The sequence below is a fragment of the Morone saxatilis genome, unplaced genomic scaffold (genome assembly GCF_004916995.1).
Source record: "Morone saxatilis isolate NCDOM2014 unplaced genomic scaffold, NCSU_SB_2.0 Contig16, whole genome shotgun sequence".
NCBI classification, from domain to species: domain Eukaryota; kingdom Metazoa; phylum Chordata; class Actinopteri; family Moronidae; genus Morone; species Morone saxatilis.
The window spans coordinates 12,184,646-12,205,812 of NW_023339718.1; the positions used below are offsets into that span (position 1 = coordinate 12,184,646).

Below are 21,167 nucleotides of genomic sequence, written 5' to 3' on the forward strand. Positions count from 1 at the left end.
AGAGAGATCAAACTGAACTTCCTCTTCACGACCGAAGCTCCGGGTATGGAAGAAGACTATTGGCTGAGAGGCCACGTAACACACGCCCGTTCTCTTGGCAGTGCATGCTGGGAAATGGAGTTAAATGTCTGTAGGAACAGTAAAGGAGAAACTCCTCAGAGAAGCCACTTGCTGACACACAAATTGAAGATATATTATGTGCTTATTTTACTACATTGGATATCAAATGGTTTATCACAGTGTTTCTCCCATCCTATACACCTTTCAAAAATAATTTATAGATTAGATTAGATTAGATTAGAATAGATTAGATTAGATTAGATTAGATTCAACTTTATTGTTATTGCACAAGTACAAGTACTAGACAACGAAATGCAGTTAAGCATCTAACCAGAAGTGCAAAGCAGTAAAGTGCAGAGTAATGTGCATGTACAGGGATATATAAAAAAAAATAACATTATAGATATATATATATATGAATATACTAGCAGATATTTACAGTATAAACAGCATTAACAGAATGAATGAGTGAGGTGAATACACTAAGATATATACAGCTATTAAGTTATAGAGCTTTAATTGAGAACAGAAGATGCCAAGATGCAAAGGAGACACAAGGCAAAATAAAAATGCTTTTATTTTTAAATGAATGGAAATAATCCACTGGAAATATATTGCCTTTCCTTGGTGAAATAACACTGATTGACAAAATAACAATAAGTGCTTACAATCTAACACCACAAACAATTACCTTAAAAAGCTGTATCAGAGCAAGATATGTACACATAAGATGGGTGTACACGCCTTAATTTTCCAGTTGTTACACAGACACAATAGATTTATTTTGTAAACTCTCATGTAAACAACTTGATCCGAATAAGTTGAGTCATTCTGAAAAAAATATGTTGAAAAAATTGTGTGGATAAAACATTTCAACATTTCTATTCATTTAAAGGATTATCTACAGGTATTACATGTGTTACAGCTATCTCACTGATTGACCTGGCTTAAACCTGTTTGTCTAAATTTCTTTCCAAACATGAATTAAATTGTAATGGAATGATTAAATCTGTATTTTTAATAACAGTTTGATATATCTAGCTGCTCTTAGTTTTCAAATAAACCTGTCATCAAGTCATTAGTGGTTCAAGGGTTAAAATGAATTGGGAAATGCCTGAAACAAAGACCAGGCTGTATGTATGAGCGTGTGTGTATAATGGGCTTTTTGAAAATGTACACCGTCTCCCTGCATATATGCGTGCTTATGTTCTCATCAGTGTATTTGTGTGTGTCCTAAGTTTCAGGGTCCAGTGGGCGAAGCAGAGTGCATACCACGATTAGGAATTCAGGGGTTCGGAGAGTGTCCCTCAGGAACCCAAAGCAAACTTTGAGGGGTTCCCGACCTGCATGGCTCAAACTGACAAATCTCCCAGAGGCTCCAGTTAGCCCCCGAGCAGCCTAGCACACTGCACCAGGAAATGGTTGTTTAAACATACGTAATGTCATGTGTATGAGTTTGTGCACGTATGTGTGCAAGTGTGTGTGCTTGTGGGCATATGTGCCTGCATGAGAAAGAGATAATATTCAAGTAAAGTGTGTTTTTTTTTAACTGCACACACACACTCACAATTTGTTTCTATGTCTCAAATATGTCCTTGTTGTGCATGTGTCTGAGTGTGGTCAAATGTAGTGGTGGCTGTTAATGCAATGCCTATACCACTTGAATACCACTTAATATACACGCACAAGCCATGGAATGTACTGTATGTGTGCACAGTATGAATGTTACAGAAAGGCAGTGCAGTCTGTAAGATGGGGAATGTGTTTAAAGTGGTCTAGTGGCTCCACATTAGACATCAGAATTTCTGTGGTAGGAAAGCCCAGGCCTGTGGATGTGTGTGTATGAGTTGATGGGAGTGTGTACGTGTGTGCATGTGTACAGGTGTGTGCACATACGATATGTGTGTGCTATTTTCCCACCCATAGTTTGGTGCTTGTCGCCAGCTTCCCTAATAGAACATGGAAACTGCGTACAAATGTTGGTGAGGTGCAACATCTTTTTTAAATTTTTCTTTTAAAAAATTTTCCACCACATCTGTGTGAAATTGTGAGCAGTCACTACTACTTTTCCTAGATTCAGTACAGTCCATTAGGCACAGTGTGATTGTTTTCCTAATGTAAGATTATTTGTAATCATGTTACTTTATATTGAGTGCTCCTTAAAGGGCCAGTGTGAAGGATTTAGTGGCATAGCAGTGAAGTTGCAGATTGCAACCATTTGAATACAGCTAAGCCTTCCAAGCATAGGAGACAATACAGTGGCTGCGAAAAATGTTGAAGGGCTTATCTAGAGCCAGTGTTTGGTTTGTCTGTTCTGGGCTACATGGCGGTTCAACATGGCAGCCTCCGTGGAGAGTACCCACTCCCTCTGTGGTTAAAAATGATTCATTCTAACTTAATGAAAATACAACAATTCTTATATTTAGGTGATTATACACTAATGAAAACAAACCTATGAATATTAAATTCCATTTTTGCCAATAGATCCTCCTAAATGTTAAATACTGACTTTAAATTCCTGTAATGTCTAACCCAGACCTGACATACACATACATACAAACACACACCTAACCTTAAATATTCACATTTTATGAAAAACTGTTCCTGATGTTTGATTAAAGAACCTTCACGTAACATTTTTCTCTATCAGTAAATGTCCAGTGAAGGGAGCAGTTTCAGGTTCACCATCAGCTCCACCCTGGCTGCCTGCCTGGGCCAACATGTAGGTCAACCAGGGCTCGGTCTCTTCACATGCAGGATGCTGAATGTGTGTGTGTGTGTGTGTGTGTGCATGTTTCTAAGTCTTGTAAAAACATCATCATATGGGTTTGGAACAAGGTCCCTGGCAATACTCAAAAAAACGAGAGAGAAGGAAAGAAAAACCACTGCAAAAAGTGTGGTTTGATGCCCAAAGTGGAAACCCACACACTGATGTTTTTGTGTGTGTATGCATGTGTTTATGTGTGTGTGTGTGTGCGTGTGTGTGTGTGTTTGTCCTTGTGGCTGTGCGTGTGTGTTGCTATGCCTATGCTTGCATAGGCACACATATGGATGCTAGGAGAAATGTAGTGTAAACCACGTGTGTTTTTACTGTACTGCTACTCTGTGATTATTACAGAGCCAAGAGACGGGTTGTCACGCAGTGGGCAGTAACTCGTCCATACGTCTGTGTGTATGTGTATGCTTGTATGCTTTCATGCTTGGAATGGAGGCCTGATCGCAGCCAGTGATTTGACATTGCCAGCTGGGCGACTGTACCAGCAGTTACTGTCTGTGTAATAAAATACAATTGAATAAACACAAAGAGTACATTTACAAAAAGATTTATTGAAGAGATTTTATCTTTTAGACGCACTGAATGATAATTAGTATGACTTTACATTCTTATTCTCTTTCTTATGTCAGTTAGTGAGCTACACTATGTGATTAGATTTGTAAACTTGAATTTGCAGGTGCTTCATATCACTCATGGTATCCATCTCATTTTGTCCCACTGGATCATTTGAAATAACATAAGAAGCACAGAATCTTACTTTCTGCCTAAACTGTGAAGCTGGAAGTTGTTACCAGTTTATCATCCTAAAATTATAAATCTAACCCATACCCCAACCATAAATAGATTTTTGGAAAAAAAAGCAAAGCGCATGATCACTAATTTTTGAAGTATAGCTGTTTTCTGACCTTGTGGTTTGGCCAGAGAGAGATGGAGCCGGGTGGAGAGCTTGGGTATCAGCCTCTGGAGCTTATCCCGGGCTCGCTGAGCCCAGGAGCTGCACAGCTGCTGACAAATGTGTCAGTTCTGATCCAGACCAATCCTATTACCAGTTCTGGTCCAGACCAAAGCCATTACCAACCGGGCTCTGCTGCTGTGGCCCTACGTGACCTGACGCCTGTCTCAGTGCACCACACACCGATACTGCTCTGTTTGATGGCCTGGGCTGCTGTGAGTCTGTGTGTGGTGTCTCTTGCTGGATCCCACAAGAGGAAAATATGAGCTCTGCGATAAGCAGCATTAAGCTCTGTTTGCATGCTCTTTTTCTTTTTCTTTTTGAATCCAATTGGGTATTTTTCCAAAGCACATCAACTGGTGCACAAAACCTACTTTTTCCTCTGCGGTTTTTGACATACTAAGTATCAACATATTTATGCACACTCTTTCATTTTAAGTTGTTGTTATGTCAACCAAGTTGATAGAAATGTGTGTGCAGTGCAGTGCAACTCAACAAATAAGCATTCAACATCATAATGAGATAATAAGTCGAAGAGGGCGTTACATTACCCTCAAAACAGCATGGGAGCTCAGCCTGTAATTTTGTGTATTACAATAAAAAATACCACCAATAAAACTGAAACAGACTTAAGTTTAGAGTTTCAAGGCATTTAGTACAGGTGTTGTCTAAGATTTGAGATCTAATGCTCCTGTACATCCTACCTGAAGAAAATCTAATTAAGTTAATTGGTCAACCCCTTCCTGCCCTGTTTGTGTCCGTTTTATCTATCCACCCACCCTTTCCCTTCCCTTCATCCATTCTTACCTCATCCCAACACCCCTTCATCCTCTCTTCCCTCCTTCCCTCACTACTGAGACAGAACCCCCACACTGAGTCTCCCTTTACCCGGCCTTCAGCACATCCTCCCAGACCAGCCTTTTCCATCTGCAAAGTTTGAAAGTGTGTTTGCATCAAAACAAGCATGGAAATGGCTGCACATAATTTGAAGCATAAATCATTTAGATTTTTTATGACTTCCCAGGTATAAATTAATATCTGATGAGTTCAATCTAAAGAAATCTAGTGTACATTATCACCAACTGTGGCGTTATCTTGATCTCATTAATTCTGTCCATGCTCACATTCATGCGGAAGAGTCAGTCTAATGTTTAATGTCTAATAAATGGAGCCACAGTAATGCCACCATCTAAAAAGGAGTGTGGTTGGATTGATAGTTCCCTTAGAAAGGGGCTGACGCACTTTCATTTGTCTTAGGGATAAATGTCTGTTTTTGTCCCTTCCAACTTGATCTGTGTCCCTCTTTTTCAAAGTAACAAAAGTAATAAAAATAAGGAATTTGATTAAGGATTACAAATGCCAACTTAAGTTCAGATGCTGCACTGAAAACCTCAATAAAATCAGTACGTCATAACTGTATAATCATCTGACTTATAAAAAACAGTAATTGACAACATCTGTATTCTGTGATTTTGAGTCCATTAACCATTTTAAGAAGTTTATCACGACAATCATGCATGAGTGTTTTCTGCATTCTCCAACCCCAATACATTGTAAGACTGGTGTTTTCAAATGTATCCACTTTGAATAGTGTCAGTGTCAGCTCAACCCCTTCCCACCCTGACACCTGCAACTTCACTGGGGTAAAATGTCTGGGTAGCACGGTAGGTTTTTCTATATACAGGTAACATCAATGTGTGGAGACACACAGTACTTTTTCCACTCAAGTTAAATGCTTAATGCTTTTGAAACAAATGTTGTAGTTTTTTCTTTGCTTAAACAGATGGAGTTTAGATGATGAGTTGTACATCTCTCACTTCTGTCTTTCTTGACTCTCTGTGAAAACCACACTTGTCCATCACTCAGAACCAATAAATCTTTTTAAAACATTTGTACATTTATGTGTCTGAGTACATGTCAATTCAGGTCTTTTTGTGGATGAAATAGCTGTCCCCCAGCCTGAGGACAGTTGAAGCAATGGAGGAGGAAAAGGAAGGAGACATTCAAATTAAAGCAGAGGAATGTGCCGTTAAAAATCTTCAGATCCGTTTGGACTTAGCTCTGAATGTCTGGCTGTTAGGAGAGGGAGTGAGAGTGAGAGAGATGATAGAAAGAGGACATAGAGATGAGGAGGAGGAAGAGAGGTGAGGGAAAGAATAAAATAGCACTTTTCAGAAGAGAAAGGAAGAGCTGTCAGAGGAGTTTCCAGACAGGGGCCAGCTCTCACTTATAAATGGATTTGTGTTTAAAGAAATTGTTTTCGGGTCTTCCTATATGTGTGCGTGTGGGCATATGTGTGTGTGAGTGCATGGTGTTTTTTTGTAAATTGAGATTATATTAAGAAGTTTCAGAGATAAAAAATACTTAGCAGTGGCTGTCCCCATTTCTTCACTTTCTTTGTGTATACCACAGAATGAAGGTTATCTCAAAAGATGAATAAGCAATCTATTGGTGGCAGAGCATTTTCTTACCACGCCCCACTGCCATGGAATTCATTGAGATTTTTAACAAAAATTTATTTGGCATTGAGCATGCATTTGTGTTTTATATATTCTATATTGTTATTACTTTCTCTGGATTGTATCCTGAGACCACTTTATTTTCTTTGTTTTGCATTACTTGTACATCACAACCCCTTCACCAGAATTCCACTATCATGTTTAACTAAAATGACACATAAAATATATAAAAGTAGACACAGTAACACAGAGGAGCCTTAAAAGGAAATCACAGCCTACCCAGCCTCAACTGTCTCATAATGTCTGGTGTGAGCAGTCACAGAAAATGTGTGTAAAATCCTGCTTAGAGGAACGGCTCTTACCTTACATAACCCCTTTCTACATGTTTCACATATAAGGAAATCACTTATAGGTCTGGTGAGGAATAATACATGGGACCAAATAATTTATACAATACTTATACTATACAAACACATATTTACTATATCATCTGCTTTCTCTTTTATGCACAAACACATGTATTCAGCAGGACACACTTTTTATGGCAATTCCAGGCATTTTTAAAGCATGCTTCTTTATTGCTTTGAAGAGGAAACTGGGGATTGGCTGAGAAAGGGAGAGAGGTTCTGTGACCAATGCGAAACAGTACTGCATGCATAAGCTTGTACACACCGGCACGCACCCCCACACACACACATGTACACAGACCCACAACACACACACAATATTTACTGTGAACAATTATGAATACTATTAGGGAACCGTTTGTACAAGTTTTCTATATGTTTATTTTCCAAATGAAATAAATTACAGATTCATGCTGTGCTTTCTGATTGCATATGAGTGTGTGTGAGTGTTCCACAGGTTAATACTCCCTCTGATTACAGATGGTTACATTTTACACAGCTGCCTGCTACAGTCTTCAACCAGTAAGAAGAGAACCAGCTGAGACGTTTGCAATCAGTCAGTAAGAAAATCATTGCCAATAAAACTTCATCTGTTACATCTAACTTTTACCTTTTAATTGTTCCTTTCACCAGCAGATTAAAAAAATACTTTCTGGTGGTATTCATACACAAATTAGTATTTAAGCCACACACAACAGCACACAACACAGCCTAAAGTTGGGAAAAATATAGTAATTATAAGCAACTAGTACTGTACAAAAAGTATTTTTTTTATATTACAGTGAACAGACAGAATGTTTTGTCCTCCTGCCCTTTGCTGTATAGATTATTATTCTCAGACTACTAGTTAATGAACAAGTAAAAGTAAAAAGGGAACACAGTTTGTAGTGTTTCAAATGCGAGAATCTGTTCTTTCTAACTTGGGCCCCCCGAGGACTGTATTTGACCTCAATATGGCAGCAAGTTGGCCCCCAGCACAACTTTGTCCCTGTCACTCATTCATCGTCCAAGTTCAACAACCAGATACCAGAGCTGTCCGTTTTTACTGTGACATTCTGTACACACACACACACATGTATATTCATACAACCACATGGACTGCATAGAAACACACACACAAACACACCTGCTTCCTATTAGTCCAGTAGATTGCAGGGAAATTGTGGGGGAGTGTTAAACACACACACATCCATCTATCTGCCCCTCTGTCCACGATAATTACACACTTCCTGCTCTAAAATCCTTCTCCGACAGCTTCCACTCCAATCATGTCTCTGTTTAAGTTTGTGTGTGTGTGAGGGTTGGCTTTCAGACCTTAAAGTTTGCACTGGCTCATCAGTGGCGAAACAGATACACCACATACTCTGAGTAAATATATGTCACGCAAGGAGATATGAAAGAAAATAACTCACAGCACTCCTGCTTATTTAACTGTGTCAGATGTTTCTCTGTGTGTGTGTGCGTGTGTGTGTTTGTGTGTGTGTCAGAGCAGAGTTGTCCTCTAGGGCCTAGAGGACAACTCTGCCAAGAAATCAAGAAATATTAATTCTAAGTGAGTTTTAAATCCTTTACTGTAATAAAATAAAGCAATAAACTATAATAGTTTTTCTTACTTTACTGTTTCTTACTTTACCGTAATTTCCATTACAGTCTCATCTCTATATGGATTCTTGGGTAAAAAACATACAATTAAGTGACTTAACAGGGGATACAGGGCTATTAATGGTAAATGAATGCATCTGTATAGTGCTCTGCAATTTTCCATTCACACAAAAACTAACACACTGATAGCAGCGATTGAGCTACCAGTTGTTCACCTGACCATCAGGAGCAATTTGGGGTCAATAGCTTGCTCAAGGACACTTTGATAAATGGACAGGAGGATCTGGGAATCGGTCAGCCAATCCTTTAATCAGCGGATGACCTGCTCTTCCTGCTGAGCCACAACTTATTGTGAAAAGAGCAGGAGCGCAGGAATGCAATAGGATCATTTTTCTTTTATGGTTATCGTACTCGGCAGATTTTACTCATTTTTCTCATGTTATATTTATATTCACTGACTGGATTTATCTCTGTGTGTCCATTTGTTTAGCCTATTTGTCCAAGTGAGCTCAGCAAGACTTATAGGTTCAAGTGTTAAATCTTGAACCCTCATTACCATCTGAAAAAATAACTTTAACACACAGTGGAGGTCAGTGTAAGTGAATATTGGTGACATCCATTTTATCATTCTGTCTGTGTCTGCGAATGCTATATATGGTTGTCTCTGTGCATCTACATCGGGCACGAATGTGTGCGTTCGAATCTGCATGTATATTTTCTGTGCATGTGTCTGTGCGTTGATTCAGACTGAACGTCCCGCTGGGGTCCTCAGAGCTCTCCTCCAGCCCTGTTTCTCATTAGGCATCTGTCATGGTGCCAGAATCAATAAGCACAGATGGAAGAAAAAAAATATCTCTCCTCTCCTCTGCTCACGTCTTTGTGAATGGGCAGATCATTAGCAAATTCCAAAGTGTTTACCATCATCACCAAGGAAAGACCCTCCTCAACTTTACTGTACTTTTAGTCATTTGTAACACTATTATTTCCTTTATGACCTGCAATTTAAACCCTCCTCCTTAGTACAAAGTGTTAGAGACATGTGAAATCATATGCTCTAGTTTCGTTTGGCTTTGCAGAATCGTGTATTCGCTCAACACTACCAGACACAGATGAAAATATTTAGTTGTGGGTTTCTTTCTGTCTCTCTCTTTCCCTCTTCTGCCCCCCTTTGCGTCTTAAGATGACGCATCTGTTTCCATACATTGTTGCATGTTTTCTGGCAAAGACAAACAGCATATTTTCAACAAAGAGGTGGGTGGTGTGCGTTCATCTGGTGTGTGTGTGTGTGTGTGTGTGTCTATGTGTGTGCATGCCACCAGAACTACATTAAACAAAAGGAAGAAAGGATGACAGCATCCAACCTCAGTTTGTCATTTTCAGTGTAAACGGCCGTACATCATGCTAACATCTTACATGTGCTCGGCCCAATCACAGCAGTCACACACAGCCGTGTCAACACAGCGGTAATGAAAACAAAAGAATGGAAAGAGGGAGCTAGAAGGGAGACAGATAGAAACAAAGGCAAACAGAAAGTTAAGAAAAAGACAAAAAGAGATCAGTCTGATGGAAGAAGAACATAAGTGAATGAGGGTGGAAAGAGAGAAGCCCAGGGCAGGATAAATGCTTCCAGTATAAGCGGAAGAGGACAGATTATGACATGGCTTGGCAATGCTCTGTAGCACTCGTCTGTAACGCAAAGAAAGAGTGGGTGGGTTTTCCACCTCCACAGAATAAATGATGCGAGGGGAAATGGGAGTAAACAACATCAGTCATTATAATTACTCTCATACGACTACTCCCATCTACCATCAACCATCTTCCAGCCCCCTTTCTGCTTTTATTTTCCATCTGTCTTCACTCCTCGTCTTTTTTCTGCCCCTCTTCTATGACTTGATTACACCTTTTACTTTATTCTCTCTCACTCGGTTTGTCTTTCTATTAGCCTTGATCAAGTACATTTCCTCTTTTCTGACTATATAAAAAATTAAACTACTTGTTTCAGGCCTTAGATCTCAAGCTTAAGAAAGGGTGGTCTGAATCTGCACTGCATGAAAGAAATATGAAGCTGTGAAAGTTGCAGGAAAATATTACAAATGACTGTACTTCAGCATTTCGTTTAGAGTGTTGTCTGAATGCAGCGACAACAGCCAACAGTAATGATAATCTTGGCAAATATCTTGAGCTTTTTACTGCAGACTATGAGAGATACAATCTTTGGCACTGTTGGTGGACCTTTCTTGCGGCAGAAGCCTTTGAACACTGCTGAATGCATAGTGAATCATGTCAGCTGTTTCTAAGAATTGGATCTGGTTCCCTCGCTGTCTTGGACCTCTGCGCTGCTCTGTCTCCCTCGCTCTTCTTCTTTCCCTCTTTCTCTCGGAGGATTCCTGGAGAGCTGTAGTAGTGTGTAAGAAAATGTGTTCAACAAAAGCTTTTGTAGAGAACAGTCACTCATGTCATGTATGAATGAAAGAATGCTTGGCTATGAAAAACATAATTCTGATCCAAAATGTTATATTTCCGTTTTGGAATGCAACCGTAAGTGGAAAATTAGTGATCGATATGAGAAGAGTCTACAGTCATGTTAGCTGCTCTATGAGGCTGATTTTAATGCTAAGGTCGTGCTAAAATGCTGACATTAAGCTGGTATAATATTCACCATGTTTGCCACCTCAGTTTAGTGTGTTAGCATGCTAAAATCTTCTGATCATCACTAAACATTGGTTATATTTTCAATAGTTTTTGTGGGTTATTTTGTCAAAGACAAGAACAAACTTGTCTTTGGTTGGTTGAAATTTAGATAAAAAGAGATCTCTGTCAGACTGTTGCAGGATCACTATAGTCAGTAAGATTTAACATCTGGAAACCATGAATATATGTACCAAATACTGTGCCAATCTATCCTGTAGGTATTTCACCGGATAAATAAAACCTGACCTGCTGGTGGTGCTAGAGGAAAAGTTAGCGGATCACCAAAGACATTGGGATTCATCCTCTGGGGACCATGAATGCTGTGCCCTAGCATGGGAATTCAAGAAGTGTGAATGCTGCTTTGTCATATAAATAATTATAATATGAATGAAGACAAGATATATACGTGCACATTTACTGCATGTCAAAGGCACATCTGATTTCAGAAAGTTGAATTCCAACTTTAATCCCTCTCAGACATACAAACTAAGAGAGTTTTAGAGAAGGAGAGAGAAGAGAAGACAGATGCTGGAGTCCCTCTTGCAACACTTGCAAACCCAGCACAGATATACACTCAGAATTTGTATCCTGACAATCGTGCATCACTGCTCTCTCCAATATGTCAAATGCCGAGCATATTTCTCACATGTCATTCTCATAAGGGCTATTTACTTGTTATTCACCACTGCAGCCTGCAGAACAGCGCTTTAACGCTAAGCTTATGTAAGTCTGTCCACTGGAGACTTGGACCTCACATTCTTCTGGATCGGTCTTGGAGGAAGAACGCACTCCCTCTGTGGGAGATAAAACAGCCAGCCAAGTCAAACTAGTCCCTGGGTGGGACTGAACACCAGCACCAACACCCGCCCAAAACCACCCACCTTGAGACTGCTGAATAGAACAGAATAGAATAGATTAGAAGAGAAATGTGCTTTTTTTATGGCGTTAGAACCTCATAGTTGCTGTTTTTCTGCCTCAAAGGAATAGTATTGTTGTTTGACATTTTGGGGTAATAAGGTTATTCGCCTACCAAGAGATGAATGAAAAAAATCAATACCACTCTCATGTCTGTTTTTCATCTTCACTGTAAATTACCATACATACATGTGAAGCTACAGCCAGCAGCTGATTAGCGAAGCTTAGCATGAAACCTGGAAGCAGGGGGAAACAGTTAACCAATCTCTCTACAGTTAAATAATACATCTATATATAAATATATATGAAGTTGAATAAATTCAATAAAAGCTGCACATAACACCAAATTAACACATTTAATCTAATTTATTTTAAAAGAAAGTTGTAGTTTAATTTCCCCTTGCTTCCTTCCTGACTTCAATCTATACACATACAAGACAGAAAAATGACGAAAAAAAAAAGTTTTATGTGGAGTTAAAATAAAGTCAGATTTTAGAGGTGCTAGAAGGCAGGCCAGACTAGATATTTCCCCCTAATTCCCTTTCAGTCTTTATGCTAAGCTATAAGCTAACTGTCTCCTGGTTTTAGCTTCATATTTAGCAAACAGATAGAAGAGTGGTGTCGATCTTCCCAGCTAAAGCTCAACAAGAAAGCTAATTAGTGTATTTCCCAAAATGTTGAACCATTTCTCAGAATTACACTGCAGCAAGTTTTAAAGTCTAAGGATGCGAGTACATATCATCTTAATTTTTAGCCCTCAAATGTAAAGTCATTATAGATCAGGCTAATATGAAATGTACAGATCTAATTCAAGGAACCTCCATTCAAACCTCAAGCAACTTTGACCCCAATCTGGCAAACAGTGTTCATACGCATATTGTTGGACACATGCACACACACAGACACACAGACACACACACACACACACACACACACAGAAGCAAGCGTGTGTCCAAAGTGGTTTTCAAGGTGTCTGTGAGTCCTCAATGGTAAAACCCCCATTTGTCTGGACCTGGAGTTGTATCAACACACCGTGTGATGCTTCCTGCAGATTTATTCTTAACCTCCGCTTTTATAAAGAATGTGTAAATCTGGCCCTGGATCTGGCAGGAGTGTATGTGTGTGTTTTGTGTGTGTCCCATGCAGTCATGTCAACAGAGCAATCATTCATGTAGAGGAGAGTATACACTCAGAGGGTTTAGCTCTGCCGGCAGGTGACGATGGACAAGCCTTTCAGGGAATGAGTGAAAGATGGAAAGAGGGAGAGGGAGGGACAGATGGATGGAAAAGAAGGACTGGAACAGAGGAATCAATAATTCCTTTTACACAATTCCCTCAACACATGTACATTTGAAATGAGAAAGCAAGGAAAATTCAAAAAAGAAATGATTGAATGAAAGAAGAACGAAAAAGGCTTTGTTGTATAGTATGTATCCGCTCTATTGTCACCCAGTCTGGGCAGAGAGCCACAGCGGAACAGTCCATTAGTCCAGGAGAGAAGGAACTTCTTAATTGCCTCCTCTCTCTTCCTCTTTTGTCCTCCCTCCATCTTTCTCTCCCTCCGACCCCCTTTCTGTTGGAGGACAGGTACAGGAAACACTCATTCATTAACAACCCAGAGCTCGTTAGCTTCAATGAAGCACTCTTCACAATGTGTGCAGTTCCACCTCTGAGGGCAACTCTGAGTGTGTGTGCATGGGTGCATATATGTGTTTGTGAAAAGGCTGGAGGTGAGGGGGCTAAAGGGTAAGGCAGGGCCAGAGAAGGGAGGGGTGTGTTGGTTTGGTGACCTAGGGTCCTCCAACAAATGAGGTGAGTGCTGGTGAAAGAGCACAACTCAGCGAACCATATCACCCAAAAACAGAATTTGGGGAAGCTACTTTGAAAGTATAGCTTTGCAAGCTACAATGCCAATTACTTCACACTGGAAGAAGTTGGGCAGCAAAGCTACCCTAGGGAGAAATCTAGTCTGGTTAAAGCAGCAACAAGAAACTTATTTGTTGATTCTGACGGGAATCCTACCAGGTGGTAATATTATTATTATTATAGTAATATTATTACTATATTGCAATCTTCTCTTCTCGCTGATTGTCTCATATGCAAGATCATATTGATGCATCAGTAAAGTTATTAAGACTGTTTCCAGTTAAAATCTCCTTGTAGTAGATTTAACTAAAAGTAGTTCAAACTGCTGTTCACTCACACACAAAAAACTTGTTCACAGGTCATACATAGGCCAAAGAATAAAATACCCCACTATTCATGGGAAAGGACTTTCATCTTTGTCACCAGCATCAGTCTCTACCCTTTGCTCTGTGTTCTCTTCGAGCAACAGACTAAAAATGTCAAGTCCACTTAGAAAAGTTAAAAACATGACACACAACACCCTGCCACCCAGCTTTCCAAACACACCCTGTCATTTGTAAGATGTCAGCCTTAGTCTTTGCACTGGTTGGACAGCATGCACCAGAGTGTGCCTTTATTGGCTTTAAAAGATAATGACATGCCTACTGCCTGCCTCTAACCACTGATTCAGGGTCAGTGAGTTCCTCAGCCTCCTTGAAATTCAGGTTGAGATTGTGACTTTGGAAAACTGATCTTCTATTTGTAGTTAGGAACAACAGAAAGGACACAGCTGGATATTTGCAATTCATAGTTTTTGGCTACAATGCAGAATATGTTACATAAGGTTTAATTGTATTTTGATCAAAGTGCTTTAGCTACATGTTTCGTGCATGGTGGCGAGTTTAAAACTTTCTCTTACAGTCCTTGCGTATGAGAATAAATAGCTGCCACCCATGCAGTTGACAAGGAACTCTCTCTCACCATCAGTGCAGTAAGCTCAAGGCCACATGCCCTTTTTCATTACTCCGAACAGGCCAGCTGTATTGTAACTACAACCAATTTCCTTGCAGTCTATAAAGCTGTCAATCAAAATCATACCAAACAGGGAGTGGAGGTGGGGGGTGCAGGGGCGGAGCTGGGTGGGCTGTTGGGGAGGGCTTCAGGGCTCTAGACCAGATGTCAGAGTTTTACACTGCAGGACACGGGAAGGGAGGGAAGAGAGGTGGGAGGGGAGAGGTCATGTTTACCTGTAGCTCTTCTTAATGGGGAATACCAGAAATATTTTGAGGTGATGTTTGTAATGCCTGCCTCACTAAAACTGTATGAAAATGTTTTTTTCATTCAAGACTATTCATTAAAGAGAGTTACAGAAGGTGTGTATGACATAGTATGTGGAATTCCAAATCAGAAATTAAAGGAATAGTTAGTAATTTGTCACTTTTGTTGCAAGTTACATGAGAAGATAGGAAGGTAAATATGAAACCGGTTAGCTTTGCTTAGCATAAAGTCCAGAAACGGGGGGAAAGAGACTCTGGCTCTGACCAAAGGCAAAAAAACCTACCTACCTGCACCTCTAAAGCTCACTCATTAGTACCTTGTATCTCATTTGCTTAAACCAAAAAACACTGTAAATTGTTATTTAACACTTAAGTACACCTGGCCAAGAAATAGTCTAGCAGATTACCCTGTAACACCACAACACACTGTTTATGTTTATTACACGGATTAAACAAACAAGACATTACATGTTAACCTCTTAAGCTTTAGAGGTGCTGGAAGGCATTTTTTTTTTTTTACTTTAAACACAGCCAGGTGTTTCCATTGTTTCCAGTCTTTGTGCTAAGCTAACTAGCTGCAGGCTGTAGCTTCATATTTACCATGCAGACACGAGTGTATAAAGCTTCTCTGCTAAACTGCAAGAATAACTCTCTGCATGTATTTCCTAGAAATGTGAAACAAAACCCTTTTGAAACCATTAAGTCACAGTCAGACCAAAGCCATCTTTTTAAGTTTCCATTTATTAAAGTTATGAACAAAGAGACAAATAAGTTATAATATTTTTATTTGTTAGAATTCTATCAGTGTTTGAACATTAATATTTAGAGAGCTAGTACAATTTTCTACTTTCATGGCTAGCCTTTGACAAACCCATAGAAACAGCTGTCTCTCTCCAACGATCGGAAAATAATACTGAAGGGGAGGTGTCGATGTTGTCTCACAGGACAGTTAGCAGTGAAAGTGTGCACCTTAAGGTTTTCTGTTATGGTATATCATTACATATAAACTCTTTAAAAATATACTTCTGTCAAATACCTTGACAACTACTATGTACACTACAAAAATAAATTTTCATATAAATAAATTATATGGCATACATTTATCTTTGTAACTGAAAACAGCATACATCCACGCCAACCAAGACCAAAATGGTAGTCTGGAAGAACCACTGATTTTTTTTTCCTTTTAAAATCCTCTAAGAGCTATGATGAGACCTGTAGTGTAAAATGTTATATACTCTTTTTTCCTATTTAACATTAGTAAGCACTTTATACAGATCAAACATTAATGTAAAAACATTAAACTGTAATAGTGTTTTTTTTCAATAGACATAAAAATCCCTGCATTTGTTATCCACTGGCATCACGACAATAATGAAAGAAAAATAACAACATATTTTATATTACAAAAATATAAATATCGCAATTGAACGTTGAAAACAAAAACAAATGAAAAAACATTTAAAATGAATAAAATAGTTGCCAGCTATGATTCTCTCCGCTACTGCCAATGTGACATTGGGAGAAAACAAAATGAAAAACAAACAGAACAACCTATTTCATGCAAGCAGCTGACATAACATGTTGGACAGAAGGAAGAGAACTCCAAAGTCTTCTAGGAGAGCTACACATGTTCAACAGGAAGTGTTCAACAGGAAGTCAGAGTGTAAAACGTGGAAGCAAACTGGGATGTGGAGGGGGTGAATGATGGGGTCAAAGGGGCCTGAATGTGGAACTGGGGGGGTGGTTACAGGTATACAGGCTGACACAGACACACATGCAGATATAAACTGGCCATTGTTGGTAGAGAGAGGGGCTGGCAGTGTAAACTCTGACCCCTGAGGCTCTGGGTTGTGCCATTTGGCAGTTGAGGGGGGGCGTCCAATTAGTGTCATGGCGTTATGTTGTGGATTTTTATTAGCTGAGGTCAGTGGGGACGATGAGGCCAAATTGGGGCCAGTTGTCTTTACTGTCACTAAAAGAGAGCTGAGACGGATGTAAGAGGATGGACTACCACACACACATAAATGTTTGTACACACATATACACTGAGACACACATAGAGCACATTGTCAGGCCATATAGGGCTTAGCCCTAAGCAGGCTGCGTAGGCTAGCTTATTGGTTGGACAGAAATAAAGAGATACTTGAGGCAAGATATTCCTGTGAATTAAGTTTAAATGCAGTCAAGTGCCATGTTGAATCGGGTTGTACAGTATATAGTCTGAGCTTTAGCTTATCCACTAGACACAGCCACTTAGGGTATAGAAATAGTGCCCCGTGTTGACCCTGTTCCAGAATCAGTAATGTGAATGTCCCTGTAATGGCAAAGTGAGTTTCTGAGGTGGGTTTACTGCTCATATGTCAGTATAAGAACCTGTTTTGAGCCTGCTAGGGTTAAACAATACATAACCTCTTACAGTAAAATACGACCAGAGAGCAGCCTAACAGACAGTGATACAAAGCTGAGAGCAGAAACAGGTTCCAATGCAGAGGCAATAACTAAAAGAACAAAACAAACCAAAACAACAAAACTGCTTTTAAAATTTCTTCATATCTGCTCATCTTAAATAGCACGCATAGCGTGTCAAGTTAAACAGTAATTGTTTCATAACTACCACAGGTTTGTGATAAAAAATTAATAGTTTAACATGCGTACCTTTATACAATAATAAACACACACACACATAACGCGCACACACACATATATACCATAGCCCTGTTTGATAATTCTAACAATTTCCCTCATGTTTTAAATGAGTGTAAATGTTAGTCTATTCTGAGGATGTATCTGATGTTTAAGCCAAAAAATAATGGGGCTGTGTCACATCATACAGCCCTACACAACTACTACGAGTTCATACACACCCACACATATATGTAGACAGATCACTTCTTTTGTTTAAAGAGACATTTGCATAGAGTTATAAATGTATATTATTTAAAAAAATATTTTGAGCAGCAACAGTGAATGCTGACAGGTATTTTGTTTAGATGAAGCTTCCTAATGGCACAGATCCACAGATGAATGAACAGTAATCAGAGATCTATCTCTCTCTCTCTCATACACACGTTTGTACACACACACACACACACACACACACACACACCATAAAATGGCAGCCCCAGTCTGTTAACATGAGGAGTTGTACAGCTCCAAAAATTATAGCTACTTTTTGTTCATATTTACATATGTATACATCTTTTAAATATAGATAGAAATATCTAAGACAATAGTCCACTGGGTTACAGTAAGAATGAGCACCATGACGGCAACACTGGCAAGTTTTTTGCTGCTTAGGGCCGGGGATGAGCCGGGCTGGGCTATGCTGAGCTGGGCTGCGCCAGGCCGGGTCAGCTGCTTAGTAATACAGAGGAGTCCATCTTTGGCCGTTGTACTTCTGTTCTCCACAACTGGAAACAAGAAGGAGATTGTTTTGTCAGTACTTTATGATAAAATAGTATTTAATACATTTCTAAAAGGACAATTATAATACATATGGATCCACAGAAGTAGGTGAAAGCTAACCTCAGCTTGCCCGTCTGCCACTGTTGTTCTCAGCTGCCTCAAACTCCAAATCTTGAAGCTCCATGGCTTCCACCTTGACCCCTCTGGCCCCAGTGTGGGTGTCCAGTGGAACATGTGGGTCCTGGAAGGCAGGCCCGGGCTCCTCCGGCCCTGATGGGCAGTAACTGTCCGTTGCAGTGTATCCTGGGTAAGAGGAAGAGGGGGAGCTCTGGTTGGACAAGGGGGCTGGGTGAACGGCGACAGTGACGGAAGCTGACGCTGTTACTGTGGTGATGGGTTGGCAATACGGGGTGGGGTTGGGGTGGTGGTGGTGTGGGAGGTGGTGATTAGGCTGTGGGTTGTGGGAAGAGCGGGCTCTATGGCCTGCTGAATGTTCTCTATGGCTGTGTGAGCCATAATGGCCCCCAGCCTCAGTAGCAGTTTCAAAAGCGTCCATGCGCGGGCGGGCTGGGGGCGGGACCTGCCAGTGCAGCTGGGTCTTGGGGTCCCTGCTGCTGTTACGCTGAGTAGCCCTGGGCTGGGGCCCAGAATCACAACCCTGAGAGGAGACAGACTGTAGAACACGACAATAAGATATGTATTTTTTTAAATCTGTAAATGAGAAATTAGATAATCTCCAATTAGAGAATCGTACATGCAACACAAAGGGGTACATTTTCTTACCGAAGACATGGTATAAGCGGGAGGGTCAGGTTGCCTGGCTGAGCGCCTATGCCCTGATCCTGCTCTCCTTTCCTCCTCTGTCCTGGCTGCTCTGCCCCTGCTAGTCTGGAGGTGGTACTGCTGCTCCTCTGCTCGAGTTTGTCCTCTGTGTGAGGGCAGGTTGTAGTTCTGTAGCTCCTGGCTGATACCAGACACTGTGGTGTTAGAGCTGTACTCCGAGTCCGACGAGTCTGAAGCTGCACCAGAGGTGGTGGTGGCTGCAGTGGTGTGGTGAGGACGGACTGAGAAGTGGACCACGTGAGGAGGGGCTTCTGGGGAAGGGGTGGGTAACCGGCTACGACCATCGACAGGAGACACCTGAGAGATGAGAGGGAAGAAGGTAAGGAGGCAAGTTTTTTATCACAAACTTTTTCACACTTTTCCATTTTCTTGCAGTTGTATTTTTGGGGGATCTTACCTCTGGATAGGGCCCAAAATATGACAGTAATACTGGAAGAAGGACCAATCCATTGAGTACTCCAAGAACTGTAAGGATGGCCAACACTGCAAAGAAATACCTGCAACACACCACAGGCACACACATATGGAATAAACTTTAATTTAATGAATCATTTAACTACACGGAACTGTGTGTGTGCTTGTAGGATGAAGGACAAGAAAATGTCATGATTAGAACAACAGAGACAGACAAGAAGAGAAACAGAGCAGGCGAAAAAAACAAAGAAAATACCTGCGCAAACCACAGTGGTTTAGACATGGGGAGACATGTGCAAGATCAACCATTACACATGCCCGAAATAATACTTCCACAAAGACACCCAGCCACTCCCCAAACACACACACATATATAAACCCCCCACAGACAGGCAGGCATGCACTGTGGTTTTGAGGAGCAAAACAGAAATGTACCTTGTGTGTTTCTAAGTCCTGCCAAAGAGGGTTAGTCTTAAAGATGCCACAGAGAGAAAAGAAAAGGGGTAGCATGATTAGCCAGAGCTGGTTAATTCAAAGGCATGGGAGGAAAGAAAAAAAAGAATGTGGGTGGGGTGGTGATGGTGGGGTGGCGGGGTACCTCTCCTGTGGAAAAGCAAACCATAAGAAAAGCAAACAAGGAGAATTGAAGGAGGAAAGGTAAGGGAGGTAAAGGAGAAAAGAGGGTAAGCGGGAGGGAAACGGGGCACAAGAGGACAGGGGCCTCTCTCTCCTCTCTGGCTCTAAAAAAGAGAGAGGGAGAGGCAAACAAATGAAGTGAAGGGTATAGAATTTAAACAATTTAGTCTAGGAAGAAGAGAAGGAGACCCTCAGAGCACCACCCCTCCCTGGTCTCTCTCCCTCGCTTTTATTTCTTTCTCTCTCTTCTTTGCCTCACTTCTCTCTCCCTTCTTTCCAGCTAAGCCCCTGTGAAATTCCCGGCCACTCCACAATCCCCTCCGTCTAATTAAATCTCCAATGTATCAGGTAAGACCCCCCAATCTCCACTCTAAATCCCTCTCTCTCTCTCTTTGTCTCTCTCACCAATCCATCTCCCTTCATTAGGGAAGGCTTTCCTCCACACTTGGTTCTCCAGTGGAAGCTCTCAGGTTATCAAGGACACATTGATGAACCACAAACCCCTTCGCCTGATTCTTGACTATGCTCTGTGTGTGTGTGTGTGTGTGTGTGTGTGTGTGTGTGGGCCTCAAACTAAACGCACATTCATAACTAATCTGTGTGTGTTTGTTTATATCAGTATGTGTTTGTGCAGGAAGGCAGGCATTGTACAGAGGACCCACAAGTGAGGAGAGCTGGTTCTTGTCTGCCCAGCATGGGTGGCCTCACTTTCACAATACTGGTACACTGACTGTGAAACAGGATGGAAATTTACTTAATATGCATAATGCCCTCCCAACAATTTGGGAGTATTGGTGTGGAGACACACGTCTGCTGCTCCACACTAGGCAAAGTCCAAAAAACAATCAGAGCAGAACCAGATCTAGCCTGGAGATGGATGAA

At 40.7% G+C, this 21,167-nt stretch overlaps 1 protein-coding gene across 1 annotated transcript in view; it reads right to left on the reverse strand.

Annotated features, from left to right (window-relative positions):
* Window positions 1-15,706: 15,706 nt before the first annotated feature.
* Window positions 15,707-21,167, reverse strand: part of ptch1 (patched 1) — a 49,135-nt gene continuing 43,674 nt past the window's right edge. Inside the window, exons 21-24 of the mRNA XM_035658698.1 lie at window positions 19,633-19,732; window positions 19,176-19,532; window positions 18,513-19,065; window positions 15,707-18,397 (exon numbers count right to left, since the gene is read on the reverse strand). Coding sequence (XP_035514591.1) covers window positions 18,514-19,065; window positions 19,176-19,532; window positions 19,633-19,732 — 1,009 coding nt within the window. The 3' untranslated portion in view covers window positions 15,707-18,397; window position 18,513. The remainder of the gene's footprint in view (window positions 18,398-18,512; window positions 19,066-19,175; window positions 19,533-19,632; window positions 19,733-21,167) is intronic.